This window comes from Ochotona curzoniae, unplaced genomic scaffold, assembly GCF_017591425.1.
Source record: "Ochotona curzoniae isolate NIBS_2020 unplaced genomic scaffold, NIBS_Ocur_1.0 scaffold_4505, whole genome shotgun sequence".
NCBI classification, from domain to species: Eukaryota; Metazoa; Chordata; class Mammalia; order Lagomorpha; family Ochotonidae; genus Ochotona; species Ochotona curzoniae.
The window spans coordinates 34,944,810-34,959,893 of NW_024467118.1; the positions used below are offsets into that span (position 1 = coordinate 34,944,810).

The following is a 15,084-nucleotide window of genomic DNA, read 5'->3' on the forward strand; positions in this document are numbered from 1 at the left end:
CTGTCTCCTCTTCCCATTGGCCACATATTGTTGGCAGTTTTTAATTGGTCTGAGTTTGTCTATACAGCTTGTGCAAGGGGAAAGGAGACTGGCTTGTCATTGCTTGTTCCTCTTGAACTAATAAGGGCACACACACACACACACACACACACACACACACACACACACTCACTCACACCAAATCACTGCTATATCCCTGGCACTCTTGCCCCTGGCATGTATATACAGAAGGCACTCAACAGCTGTAGAATGATGAAGAAAATCTACCCGAGGCCTTTCCAGAATGACTGCTCCTCATTCAGAAGAAAGAAGTTCTTCAAATGGGAACAGGGACTTAACCTCCCTCTACCCAGGAAAGGCAGAGCCAATGACTCTATGTTTACTCTTATGTGAAAAGGTTTCAAGAAGGAACCAAGAAATGAGCTGCAGGGATAAATCCATGGGAAAACTTGCCGCCTGACAGACTGGAAAACAGCTACATTCCCAGGACTGGTGCTTCCTGAGCATAAGCATCAGCCATCATTTCCCTACCTCTGTAGAATTCCTCTGGCTGCTGTCATAGGGCTTGCTTTTGGGGGGAGGCGGAGGCGGGACAGAAACAGTCATCAGTCCATCTGTCTGCAAAGATGGGGAACCTGGGATACAAAGGAGATGAGGGCAGAGAGGGCAATTTAGTAGTCTCATTCAAACAATGCTCTCCAAGGGGTGAACCATTATCACCTCTAATCTAATCTGGTCAGCTATGTTGCTAAGACCTCTGGTTTCACCTGACCAAAGTTACACCTTTCATTCTCAACAAGGCTAAACATGCTTCACAAGCAGCTGTGACGTAGAAGTTCTGATTTTCTGTTCAGGGATTTTTTTTTAAACCATTAAGCTAAAGATGAGAACAGTTTTTAGAACAAGGTTATTGCCCTGTTCTCTGATACAATCCATGTGCTGAGGTAAATACCAATTCCTCCAAGAAACCCTATCTTATATATCTAGCTCTTGGTGAGCTACGGCCTCCTCTGTGGCCTGGGTGGGTTTATACCTTTTCTAGGCTTTTGTACTATGGGGATTCGTTCTTTTCAAGTGTTCCAGATCTCTGATTTTCCAGGCCAGGCTGTAAGGAATAAAGGGGATGGAGCTACTCCTTGTCCCTCTATGGGTCTATACACCCGATGGTTACTTCATAAGTCCCATACATCCTGCCTAATCCATATGTACCTCCTTCAAATCTTTGCCTTTGGAAAAGGGATAGGTAGGCATTCAGAAGTTTTACAAAATAATTTGGGGGCAGAGGGAAAGTGAGGTCCTATCTGCTGGGTCATTCTCCAAAAGCCTGCCTCAGCCAGGTCTAGCGTAGGGCAAGGCCAGGACTTGGGAGTCTGAGGTTTCAAAAATGGGTGACAGGAATCCCATTACTTGAATCATCATTACTCTCTCCTAGGGTCTGTGTTGGCAGGAAGTTGGAATCAGGAACCAGAGCTGGGGTTCAGATGTAAGCACTCCAATGTGTCATTTCAACCAATATTTTAGCTAGGCTAAATGCCTGTTCCTACAAAGTCTTAATAATAGCAATCTAAGGTTCCTTGCCAACTCCAGGTTAGTTGTGTTATATCCACTACTACTGAATTGGAGCACTCTTCTAGTCTCATTTACTTGGCAAGTCTGAATAGACTGCCCACTTGCAAAAACATAATCCACTTCCTAGCCCAAAGAACGTAAGGGATACAGGAGGACTTACTTTGAGTCCTGGCAGCTTTAGGAGTGAGTGGTGGTGGGCTCAAGGGTGTTGACTGAGGAGGGGAAGACCCCTGGAATGGGGTTAGCCGATTGTCCATTAGTTGCAGGCTCTTTGGCCTTTGTGTTTTTCTGGTTGGGCTCTAGAACCAGGCGGGAAAAATAACACATGAGTTCACGGTGAGGAGGGCAGGCCTCAAAAGGGCTCTGAATAGTCCTGTGTGCTGAGCAGAAACATGAAAAAGGACTTAATTCCAGAGGAGGCAGGCAAGCCCAACCCACTGCCATGTACTGGGCACCACGGTAGACACTAACTGGGAATCTTGGCACCACAGATTATCCTCTGGCTGGCCAGTGCCTTCCTGTTGACCACTGTTGGACACTGTCCTTTCTGTTGGCAGAGAAGTACCCTGATTATCAAGGAAATCTGGTCTTGCCATATGTAACAACAGCTTCACGTGGTTCAGGAAGAAAAGCAACTTTATTTTTTAAGTTAAAAGAAATGACTGTGTTTGCACTGACTCATGGAGTATGATGGTGAGAACCACAACTCCAAGTGTCAACCCACATGTCACACGAGCTCCTGCCAATACTGACTCGGAGCCACAGTATTCTCAGGATGTGTTTTTCTGGCCCAACAGGAGCACAGGCTGCTGTGTCCCAGAACAAGTCACATCCAGGCTTGTCCTGTTGATGCACCACTATGGCATGGATGGTGCCTGTCTACACTGGGGGCAGGTTGTGGCAAACAGTTTCTACTTACCAGCAGATCAGGTTCTGGAGTTTTCTCTGCAATGACCTGGGACTTGCTTAGACTCCAGTCTTTCCTCTTGAACTTGCTGATCCGGTTCTCACTGTCCTCTCTGAGGGACAGATCTTCAACTCTGGCACCTGATGATGCCCTACGCTCTAGAAGTGGCTCTAGGACTGACCTATCAGCCAGAAACAAAGACAAAAAGAACCCAACATTGATCCAGCAGCAGTTGACATTCGCGCCCGAAGGACTCAGGGTTATGACCTCTCAGCCTCATCGTGATCCCAATGTGACTCTCAAAGTTTAAATCTGAATTTCTGATTGACAATGAAATATCTCAAAAATGTACATGATCGCAAGTATTAGCATTTATCTGATGCTAAGAGGAAAAGGCTTTAATAAGCAAAGGTAAAACTTCAAAAATCAAACTGGAATAGTTACTCTTGCTTAAAGTACTCAATCTAACATTTCCTGCAGCTTTAACTGTACTTGTACAAAATAGCATTTTCTTAGTATTATAGTGTGATGCATGTAACTGCTCTCAAATGGTAGAGTAAGGTGGAGCAGGGGGAAGCTGGAAAGCAGGCTGGGAGGAAGCAACAGCTCTTTATCTGTAAAATGAGTGTTTAACAAGCCGAGGTTTGATTAAGCTAGATTTGGCTCCATGAGAATCAGAAGCTTGGAGGGATGGTAATGGCACTGCAGCATGGTAGGACACAGGCATTACACACTAGAGTGCCAGCTCTAGTCTTGTTACTCTGCTTCTAACTAGGTTCCCCGCTGATGCATTACAGGAAGGCAGCCTGAATGGACATGAATGTAAACTAGGGCCTTAGGTGATAATGATGTGTTGATATAGATTACCTGTAGCAAAAGAACCATTCTGCTGTGGGATGCTGGGAGTGATGGAAGCTGGGTGTGGGGATAGAGTTTGGGACATATGGGAATTTTCTAAACATTTAGCCCAATTTTTTTCTGAATCAAAAATCACTCTAAAAATGAAGTCTAAAAAAATTAAAACTGCTTGAAAATAAAATAATATGAAGTAACTATCAATTCAATTCTTACTATTTAAAATTAAAATTTTCTATTTGGCAGAAAGCAACACTAGTAAACTTAAAACATTAGATGTATGTATTTTAGATGGTGGTCAAATATCTTAAATATGGAAGGAATTTTGCTAATGAATAGTGAGTTGTTGAATTTAAAAATGTTAGTGAATGATACAAATAGGTATTTCAAGAAGAAAAGTCTACTACTTTGATGATTAAGTACATGAAAATTAAGATATCTGCGAAGGAATAAGCAGGCGAAGACACTTTAAAAATTATTACAGAAATTTTAGAGTTTATACAATAGAATATAATAGGCTACAAATGTATCACTTAGCAGACGATCACAATTTCAACTCATGGGCAATCTTGTTCTTTCTGCTTTCTCTGTTACATATCACTCACATAATTACCATTTTGTGTGTATACGTGGGGATAATAACTGAGTAAATTTCAAGCATGCATTACAGTAACTTATAAACTATCATTTTCATTTTACCTCAAATGGGGTGGAGGCAGAGTCATAGTGAGTGAGAAAGAGAGAGAGGAATAAAGAGAAAGGGAATCTTCAATCCACAGGTTGGCTTTCCAAATGTCTGCAATTCCCAGGGCTGGGCCAGGCTGAGACTCTACCTGGGTCTCCCAGCCAGGTGGCAGGGACCCATTACTTGAGCCTTCATCATTCCCAGGGTACATATCAGCAAGAATCTGGATCAAACATGGAGATGTCAACACCCAAGCATGGACCTGACATGGGATGCAACTACCCAGGCAGTCAACTGCTATGCCAAACGCTTGACCTTACTCTAAGGCATTATTAACAATAGTCATTCTGCCCTGGCTAAACTGCTTGCCCCGCATGGACCAAGATCCCATATGGGTATCAGTTCTAACCCAGGCTTCTCCACTTCCCGGCCAGCTCCCAGCTTCTGGCCCGGGAAAGCAGTCGAGGACAGCCCAAAGCCTTGGCACCCTGCTTTGTGGGAGACCCGGAAGAAGTTCCGGGCTTTGGATTTTCTCAGCTCCAGCTGTTATGGCTACTTGGGAAGTGAACCAGCAGATGGAAGATCTTTCACTCTGTAAATCTGACTTTCCAATAAAATAAATAAATCTTACAAAAATAATAGTCATTTTGCTGCTCAATCAATTTCCGAATTGATTGGTTTTGTAGCTCAAAGGTTGTACTTTGTGACCAATATCACATATTTTTTTCTGGGAAATATTTTTGAGGTGCCCTAAAGTGCCATTATTTGGCCTCCTTCTTTTGGCATTGCAATTAAGATCCTGGCTGGAAAGGCCACATTCCGTCTCAGCCTAGATTGGAGCTGCAGCTCTGAGTCTGATTCCAGCTTCCCACCAGTGCATACCTTGGGAAACAGCATGTGATAGTTCAAGTGCCTGGGTCCTTCTTAGCCAATGCACAAGACCTAGACTGAGTTCCTAAGCCTGGCTCTGGCCTGGGGCAGCACTAGTTGTGGCAAGCATTTGGCAAGGGGACCAGCAGATGAGCATTTTCTCAGCTAATCTCTTTCTGTTCTTTGTCTCTCAAAATTGTTTTTAATAAATTTTACACTGAGTTTTTAATCTGTTTTTCTCATTTAAAAAAAAGTTTGAAGATCTGTTTATTTGAAAGGCAGACTTACAGAGAGAGAGTAGGAGAGACAAAGAGATCTTCCATCTATTGCTTTACTGCCCAGATGGCCACAATGGCTGCAATGAGGCCCGGCATGGGAGCTGGATCAGAAATGAAACTCAAATGGAAGGCTGGTTATGATCTAACCTACTGTACCCTAACGCTGACCCCAATAATTCATCTTTAGATTAATAGTTTAGAAATGACTTGGCTTAAATATTTTTCTGTGAGAGGAGGGTTAATCATAGCACATTTGTATGATAAAAACTATATTGCCATTAAAAACAGTAAAAAAAATGATAATAAAGATTACATGGTAATATGGAAAATGTTGTAATAAAGATGAGAAAAGTATGATATTATGTGATATAACTGGAACTCTGTAAAGATATCTGTATCAATGGGAGATAAATAATTTAGGAAATAATAAATATTTGATATCCAGGTAAGGTACAGGCAATTTGGGCAGCTAATTTCTATGATATAATTATTAAAATAAGGAATTAAAAATGTATCAAAATGTAGTTTTAGATACTTAATTATGCATAATACTAATCATCTATTAAATTAATCAGTAGGCCACAAACTTTTCTACTTATGTAAAAAGCATGTGTATTTTTATTATAATCAGTAAACTATTGTATTTTTTCTGAGTAGCAAAATATAGTGTTTTTATTTTGTTAAACAATACTACTTTGTTTTGCACATGTATATATATGCATATTAATTTTATAATTAGTAAAGAACTGTTGGGGCTGGTGTTGCGGTGCAGTAGTCTAAGCCTCAGCCTGCACAGTCTGCATCCCATATGAGTGCTGGTTTATGTCCCAGCTCCTCAACTTCTGATACAGCTCTTTGCTTACAGCCTGGGAAAGCAGTGGAAGATGGTTCAAGTCCTCAGGACCCTGTACCCATGTGGGAAATGCAAAAGAAGCTCCAGACCCCTGGCTTCAGATGAGTTCAGGTCTGGCAATTACAGCCAATGTTCAGGCAATGAACCAGCAGATGGAAGATGGGTCTGTCTCTCCCTTTGGTGGCTCTGCACTTCAAATAAAAATAAATCTTTCTTTAAAAAAGAATTGTTTAAAAATAATAACTTTAAGGAGAAAGAATACAACTATAAAGTCATTACTTTCAAATATGTTAAAGATGAACAACTGGGAAGTCCTATTTTTTGGCAAAGATGGATTAACACCAGAAAGTCATTCACCTTTCCAAAGTTAGCCCATGAGTTAGCATAATCCTACAAGCAATAGCAATAAGGTTTTGGACTAGTTAAGTCAAAAGAGAGCAGACGAAATCTGAAATTGAATACCTGTACTTGAAAGCATTTTAAAGCCACAGGCATTAAAACTGCTTAGCATTTGAACATGAGTAGATACCACAAAGAAATAGGAGAGAGAGTCCAGAAAAAAGATAAAAAAAAAAACCCAGAAATCCAATTGAAGGCAAAAATTTATACTTCGTATCAATACAGGCAAGATAATCTTCTCACTAAATACTATAGATAGAACACAGTAGCCTCTTAGCGAAAAGAAAAAAAGAAGTTGGCTCTATATGTATGCTAAATTCCAAACAATAACAGTTTAAATTATGAGCGGTGAAATCCTAAAAATCAAACAAACAAATTAGTATCTGTTTTTATGCTTTTAGAGTGAGAAAGGTGTCTAAGTATGACATCAAATTTAGAGGTCATAAAATATTGCTTCATACAATTACATAAAAAATTGGCCCAACTGAATCAATAAAAGTACAAGCTCAACATCAACAGTTAAAGACCAGAAACCAGGGGATTATACTCCATATCACTTTACAAAGAGCCAGCAGCTCTATAGGATAATATATCCAAAGTATCTGTCCATAGCTCATGGAAATTAAAATGTGAACACCTTCAAGACAAAGGACAGAGATGCTCAACTTCACATAAACCAAGAGAAAGGAAAACAAAACAAAACCAAAGACAAAACTATAAAAAATGCTTTCCCATCATCAGAATTGCAAATATTAAAACTGATAATGGTTTGGTGGCAGCGTGCGGGTAACTGAGCATTCTGTAGTGTTTCTACAGGGAGTGTAACTTAATGTCTCCTCTATGGACACTGGCCTTGGCTAATTTCTGAAAACTGCAAACACGTCTCTGGCAGGGAAATCTCACTCACTGGCACTCACTGGATTTTCCTCATGTTGACAGAGCTCTGTATGTGCAAAACTCATGGAAGGCCATTCACTTCCATTCTGCAGTGACAACCAAAGACAGAAGCCAGTTAAATGTTCCTCAGTTGGCACCGATGTGATGACACAGACATACGCTGAGCTGCCTGTAGCTGAAGAAAGTGTTAAGAGGAGACTGTTTATGTGCCAAATCAGAATGACTTTAAAGATCATTAAGTTACAGAAAAGCTAAGAGGCTGGTATCATTCACATAAAAAGATAAAGAATATGCATTTGGATCATCTTGCGTGCCTGTAAGAGCTGCCAGAAGAATCCAAGAACCGGATGGTCATACCGGATGACACTGCAGAGTGTACAGGAAGCTGGAGTCAGGGATTGAAGAGGGGTTCTTCATGATACAGCTGCTTCTGTCTTAGGAATTTGCCAGCATGGAATAATATGACTTACTCATAAGGTAAACACAAAACTTAAAACAATGAAATAAATTAGCCAGTGACAACAAGGTAAGAGTTGGTAGTAAGGAGATAAGGAATACTGTCTTTTTATTTCTTTCATTTTTCATTGTTAGTGGTTATTTTCATCATGTTAATAAAGATATTCTTCACGAGGACAAAAATATGACCCAAAGGTTAGTAATCCACATACTGTAATGTTGCAGGAGAGACACACTTATACTTTGGTGATCAAAGGCAGGCATGAGTAAGGTGTTACTCTATCCTTCATGGGGAATTAAGATCTTACCCATCAGATGCTGGTCTGGAAGGAGCAGTATCAGACGAGTTGGAAGAGGTTGAAATCACAGAAGAAGTCACTGAGGTGACGGACAGCCTCCGCAGAGTGGAGGACATGATGTACGGGAGCACAATGGACCCCGTGCGGCTCTGCTTCCGTTCGGTCAAGTTGGGTGGCTGGAAACACATGACACCATCCCCCACCTCAAGGTTAGCTGGTCTAGAATTCACACTCCAGGAGCCAGTGCAGCCACCCTGTCTGTGGCTCACTCCTGTCTACTGTGGATTAGCTGGCACCCTGTTCTGATTGTTTGGTACCTGTGCAACCTCAATTGTTGGGATCACAAAGCTAAAAATTCCTATTGTTGAGACATGTGCCACTGTACATTACTGCAGCACATTACTCAAGTATTTGTGCTGCTATAGATGTAAAACAAACCTACTGCACTACCAGTTATATGAAAGTGTGCCACATAAACTGTGTAGAGTACCCAATAATTAAGGAAAAGCTTGCTGTACCACAGTATGCCATACTGTGCCAGAAGACCTGGTAGTCCAACACATACACATATTCACCTCATCATGTGTTTATCATGTCTCCTGACTGCATCTACACGTTATATTGACTGATTGATGTTCCTAGCTTCGGATCAGCACAGTACCAGCCAATGAGTGAGTGACTGTACTTACATTTTTAATCATATGACACAAGTTAAGTCCTGCATCTAAGATTAGGGAGAAGACAGCATAATTTTCTATGAGATATGAGAGAGCAAAAACTAAAGATTGTTGTCTTATACAGCAATAAAATAACAAAATTTTCTGTTGGGTTTTCTAATTCAGCTGCTTTGAGCCTTTTGAAAACTGGCAGGTATATTAGCCTGAAGCTCTGGACCTGAGGCTCATCCTGCTGCAGCTTACAAGTGTAGGACAGTACCCTACGTGCTCATGACATCACCAGGCTTCTCCCCTTTGTGGCACCACACTGCATTTACTTGCTAGCATTAGTCTGAGTCTCATCGTGAGGAAGCACAGGTGGCCTAATTCAGTCTTTGCTGGCCAGGAATTTGTTTGCCAAAGACAAACATTCCTAAAAAAAAAAAACAAAAACTAGAAACAAATGCTTAGGGTGAACCTAAGATGATTTAAAAAGTCAGTCAAGGGCCTGGCGTGGTGGCCTAGCAGCTAAAGTCGTAACCTTGAACGCGCCAGAATCCCATATGCATGCCGGCTCTACCCTGGCAGCTCCACTTCCCATCCAGCTCCCTGTTTATGTCCTGGGAAAGCAGTCGAGGACGGCTCAAAGCCTTGGGAACCTGCACTTGCGTGGGAGGCCTGGAGGAAGTTTCTGGATCCTGGCTTCGGATCAGCACAGTACTGGCCATTGTGGTTACTTGGGGAGTGAATCATCGGATGGAAGATCTTCCTCTCCGTCTCTCCTTCTCTCTGTATATCTGATTTTGCAATAAGAAAATAAATCTTAAAAAAAAATGACAGTCAAAAAGATGTTGTGGGGAAGGCATTTGATCAGATGCCACCTCTGGCATTGAAGTGCCCAGGGCCAGTGGTTCCTGATCCGGATTCTGCTACTGCACATCCAGGAAAGTGGCAATGATGGCTTGAGCACTTGGGTCCCTGACACTCTTTCGGTAGACCTGCACTGAATTGCCAGCTCCCAGCTTCGGGATGGTGGAGTCCTGGTCACTGCAGGCATGTGGGGAGTGAATCAGTTAACGAAGCACTCTGTTTGCTTTTCAAAAAGGAAACAAAACAAAACTTAAAAGGAGACTCTGGAAAACACTGTAGTGAACGTAGATATATGGGAATATAGGAGAAGAGAATATAAAAAGAAATTCAAAGTTTTGATTTCAAGAAAAAATTTGAAAATCAGTGAATCAAGAATAAGTGTTAAAGAAAAAAAGGACATGCAAATGAAGCTAGATGTAATTATGTAATCAACTGTCGCAACAAAGACATTAGCACCTGCACCTCTCCTCTCATCTCTCAGGAGTGTCAAGAAAATGGGAGCTGTGAGGAACGTGCTACAACTGTCAAAAATAATGAAATCACCTCCTTGCATTGTAACCTGTGATTCTCCTTCTCTCCTTTAGGTGTGAATATCATCAACTTTCATCAAAACAGAAAACAAAGCTGCAGAGAACTGTAAGAATAAGGCTAGGTATGCTGGGAACAGCCAGTGACTGGCTTTAGGAAAGCCTCATTTATAGAATAGAGATGATCAAAGTGTTGTATTCATGACCAGAAATATCTGATCATTTGCTAGAAAATTCCTGGGCCCCACCCCAGCTCCAGGGACTAAGAAATTCTAGGCAGATGGTCCAGCCAGCAGTTATCACCGGCCTGTGGGTATTTTGATTCTTAATGCAGATTTGAGAACATCTATTCATCTAGCACAAGGGCAGTTCAAGGCCATGAAAAAGCAAAACATACTCTCTTGCACCTGTTACCAATGTTTCCATGCTACATGCAATTATTAAGACTCATTTGGCCTTTGAAAAACTGATTAGTGTCCTAAAATGTCACAGAGCCTAGAAAAATCTTGAAGGTTACTAAAACCTACCAGTGTTATAACCCCATATAGCTTTTCCACTTTTTCCTTGAGCTCCCGGAAACAAGATGACAAACGGTCATGCAGTGGTTTGAGTTGCTCCGTCAACTTCTCTCCATGGATGCGGATCCCTTCTGTCAGCAAAGGCATCTGGAAAGCAAGGATGCAGGAATTAGGAAGTCAGGGGATTCAGATTTGGAGCCTGGATGGAGATGGAGGCAAACGGATAGGTACAGCACTGTTGAATCAGATTGTACTTCTCAGAGTTTGTGAACTCCACTTACTTATGTCATTTCAGCAGAGAAATTCACAAATTTACACACCAAGGAAAGAAAAAAGACCCCACAGTGGGGAAACGCTGGTGCACAAGGCCAACCCAGCTCATTCTTGGTCAGCCTCATTTTTTCCTCTCACCAGTTCAGGCAGAAAATACAGTCCGTAGCTCAAGCCGGCTAGTTGAACATCCAGGAACATGTGCCAAGCATGAGCTGGGTTGGCCTTGTGTACCAGCCCTTCCCCGCTGTGGCCGTGCCTCTGTTATTGTGACCATTTGGGGAGTGAACCAGTGGATGGAAGACCTCTCCTCCTCCTTCTTGGTCATTCTTCCTTTCAATTTTAAGATTTATTTATCTTCAGGCCTGGTGGCGTGGCCTAGTGGCTTAAGTCCTCGCCTTGAACGCCCAGGATCCCATATGGGCACCGGTTCTAATCCCAGCAGCTCCACTTCCCATCCGGCTCCCTGCTTGTGGCCTGGGAAAGCAGTCGAGGATGGTCCAAAGCTTTGGGACCCTGTATCTGTGTGGGAGACCTGGAAGAAGTTCCTGGCTCCTGACTTTGGATAGGCATAGCATGGGCTGTTCCGCTCACTTGGAGAGTGAATCATCGGATGGAAGATCTTCCCCTCTGTCTCTCCTCCTCTCTGTATATCTGACTTTCCAATAAATAAAAAAAATAAATCTTAAAAAAAAAGATTTATTTATTTTCTTAGTCAGATGACACTCTGCCGGCTCTGTCTGTGGACCAGAGATGGTCTCCACAAGAAGCCGTTGAACTTATCTGGACAATGAGATGCTGGACTCTATGCTTGGTATATGCTTGCAATGAAGGAACCCCAACTGAATTTGAACTGTGGCAATACAGTGAGGTGGAGGAATCCACTATGGGGGAGGGATTGGTGAGAATTGGGATTGGAGAATCCCAGTACCTACAACTGTGTCACATAATGCAATAAAAGAAAAAAGATTTATTTATCTTCATCAGAAAGGCAGATTCACAGAGAAGAGGGACAGAAAGATCTTTCATCCGTTGGTTTATTCCACCCCTCACCCCCCACCCACCACCAAATGGACGCAACAGCTGGAGCTGAGTCAATCCAAAGCCAGGAGCCAGGAGGTTCTTCCAAGTCTCTGAAGTGGATACAGTGTCCCAAGACTTTGGGCCATCCTCTGCTGCTTTCCTATGGCACAAGCAGGGAGCTGGATGGGAATTGGAGCAGCTGGAATATGAACAAATGCCCAATATGGGATCCAGGTGATTTTAGTGGAGGATTAACCAATTGAGTCATAGTGCTGGGCTCCACTCTGATGGGTGAATCTTTCACCTAGTGGTTCAACATTCAGTTCGAAGCTCACACTTGGTGTCAAAGCTTGCAAGCTCTTCATCTGTCTCTGTGGCTGCTTCCAGTTTCCTAACTCTGCAGACTTTCAAAGGCATCAGCAATGGCTCAAGCGGTTGAGTTCCTGCCGCCCCTCTTTGGAAACCTGGACTGACTCTAAGATTCACCCCAGAAGGAGACGGCTTCAGGCAGATAAGAGTGAACCAGTGGATGGAATGGACTCTTGCTCTCTTCACCTACTTTCCCTCTCTCTGCACACATTTTTAAAAGGTCATTATTAATTAATCATTTTAAGTACAACCATCCTGAAAGTGGGCTCTAGACTTAACCCCCAGGTATATCGTTCAGTCACACACTGTAGTTATCCCTATGCACTGGGAAGCTGCCTGGTTTCAGCCCCTGCTTTGCTGCATACCTGTATCGCTATTAGGCGCTTCAGCAACTCAACCTTCTCTTGGTCTTCAGGATGCTCCTGAGCATATTTTTCTGTAAAAAATGCCTAAAAGCAGAATACATGCAAGTATGAATTACAATACAGTCCTAACTGTGCACTTGACTCTAAAAGGGAGGCAAAGTGCCTAGTACATGAAAAAATGTCTTGTGATAAACCTAGCATATCTAATTTAAAAATTCATTTCTTTCCTATGAGAGTCCTTATGCCATCACAGGTAGCCTTAATGATTACATAGTGTTCTCTGTTCTTTCTGGAGCAGGCACGAAAATTCCTTGCAGAAGTACACTCTCCACAATCACCATACACCACGTACACAGACATCTCAGGCAATCAGCAGCTGCGAAGGTACCACTCACTACAGTAACTTTCCTGAGAGTGAAGCAAAGGCCACCTGCAGCCTGTATATGTGTAACAGTGAAGTCAGTGCTATGTATTCAGCCTCCTGATGAAGATGCCTGTGTCGCACAACGCAGTTCCTGGGTTCAAGACCCTACTGCAGTAACCAGCGTCTGACTCCAGCTTCCTGCTGACACACAATGCAGCTCCCACAAGGCAGAAATGCGTGTGGGCCAGGCACATGGGAGACCTGAATTTGAGTATCCAGCTCCTAACGGTGGCCCAGTGTGGGTATTTGGGGTGTTCTGTCTCTCTCACAAAACATGAGTAAAATTATAAAAATAATTATTTTAAGTACACAGGTATCATAAGAATTTTTTAAAAATTAACAAGCCAAGAGATGTGGCTGGCAATTTTCTTGCCTTTTTAAAGTGATACAGGTTGTACCACACTTCTTTCCTTATCTGGGGTACAGATTAGTATCTGTACTTTTTTGCAGATCACCTTTCCAAAAGGCTAATTTGAAAATAAAATGACGTGGCTTTGAGGATGTTTTGAAAATAGTAAATAGTAGTTCCCTTTCTTTTATATATCATATTGATCAATAAACATGAATGCACCCTGCTTCCCCAGGGTAAGTTCCTACATAATGGAGAAATAAAATCCACACACAGGCCTCACAAACAAGATAATTTTTAAGACAGAATTCATCAGGAAAGAGTAATGGAAAATTTCAGCCAACATTTCCCATAGAGCCCAAAAAGGAGTTCTACTTTATCTGCAGAAATTCGCCTTCATTTCGTATTTTGGAAATAACCTTGAGCAAGAAATTTTCTTGTCTTTTTAACAAAACAAAAGCTGGAGCTCAGGGCTGGATCACTTGTATCTCTTCCCAGTTGAAGATTTGCACATCTCTTCGAAGCCAATCTACTCTGAGCTCTACGGATAGGTTCGATATACTCAAGCTTTGAACTTTGAGACACTTGCTGGAGAATCAGCCAGGCTGCCCATCCCAGCCCCCTGTTTCCTGCTGTATCCTGCCTTCTTTGGGCATAGAGAGGACTCAGGCCGTTCTTCTACTATGTCTCTTTGTAAGGTTCACTATACTTCTTACAAAAGGTCTCCAGGGTTTTAGCATGTCGGAGGCACTCACCACTTGCAGGAGAACACTATGGGTATGGAACGTTAACCGCAGTTCTGAAAAGGTTGAAAGAACTTTCACAGACTGAAGTCCCAAGCTTCCCCCTCACCTTTCTTCTCTGTTGCCAAGAAGACAAACACCTCAGCATACAAATCCGAGAGCTCCTTGAGGGAGCACAGGCATATAAAAGTGAATAAGCCCATAGTGTAAGGCAAACAGAACAGGAGTATAGTGATCTATGCATCAGGGGCATGCTATACAAATTAACACTTGGGAAAAATATAAGACAATTAGCACCAGAGAGCACACATGAAAAGTATGCACTAAAAATATTATGGTTTTATGCAAATACTATGTTTTAGGTGGCACTTTTGTATCGATTTCCACTTAATACTGGGAATCCTGACTGAAACCGCATGTAAAAAACAGAATGTATGTATCCCAGGTACTGCATCTTTCTCAGTCACCACCAGTAAGAGAATAAAGGCTGAAAGTTGGAGGAGAAACGAGAAGAGCAGGGGGGCAGCTGTTGTCACAAAGCACTGGTGGCACTGCCCAGGAGTTGCATCTGAATTATCCATTCCTCTCCAAGCAGGCAGGAGGCAGGATAAAAGTCAACAATGATGAAGCCCCAACTGTATGCCAGTCATAATATAAAACGTATGATGTCTTCCATAATCCTCAAACTGATTGCATCAGTTAAGTGGCTGCCTCACTGTAAATTTACAGATACCTCAAGTTTGGAGAAGTAAGGTTTGGATGCTCAGAAACACATAATGGCAAGTGGGAAATCAGAACTGGGTTACAAGAGGGATGCACTACAAAGTCCCTGCTTGTGACACAACAGGATATGTATGGTACATAAAAAAGACAAGAGCACCTCCCTGTTTCCTTGGCAAATG

The 15,084-nt window shown here is 42.3% G+C and overlaps 1 protein-coding gene across 1 annotated transcript in view; it reads right to left on the reverse strand.

Annotated features, from left to right (window-relative positions):
* Window positions 1–15,084, reverse strand: part of DOCK5 (dedicator of cytokinesis 5) — a 192,065-nt gene that overhangs the window by 4,184 nt on the left and 172,797 nt on the right. The window contains exons 46-51 of the mRNA XM_040966317.1: window positions 12,667–12,750; window positions 10,649–10,786; window positions 8,078–8,244; window positions 2,489–2,657; window positions 1,730–1,868; window positions 532–635 (exon numbers count right to left, since the gene is read on the reverse strand). Of these exons, the coding sequence (XP_040822251.1) occupies window positions 532–635; window positions 1,730–1,868; window positions 2,489–2,657; window positions 8,078–8,244; window positions 10,649–10,786; window positions 12,667–12,750 (801 nt within the window). The remainder of the gene's footprint in view (window positions 1–531; window positions 636–1,729; window positions 1,869–2,488; window positions 2,658–8,077; window positions 8,245–10,648; window positions 10,787–12,666; window positions 12,751–15,084) is intronic.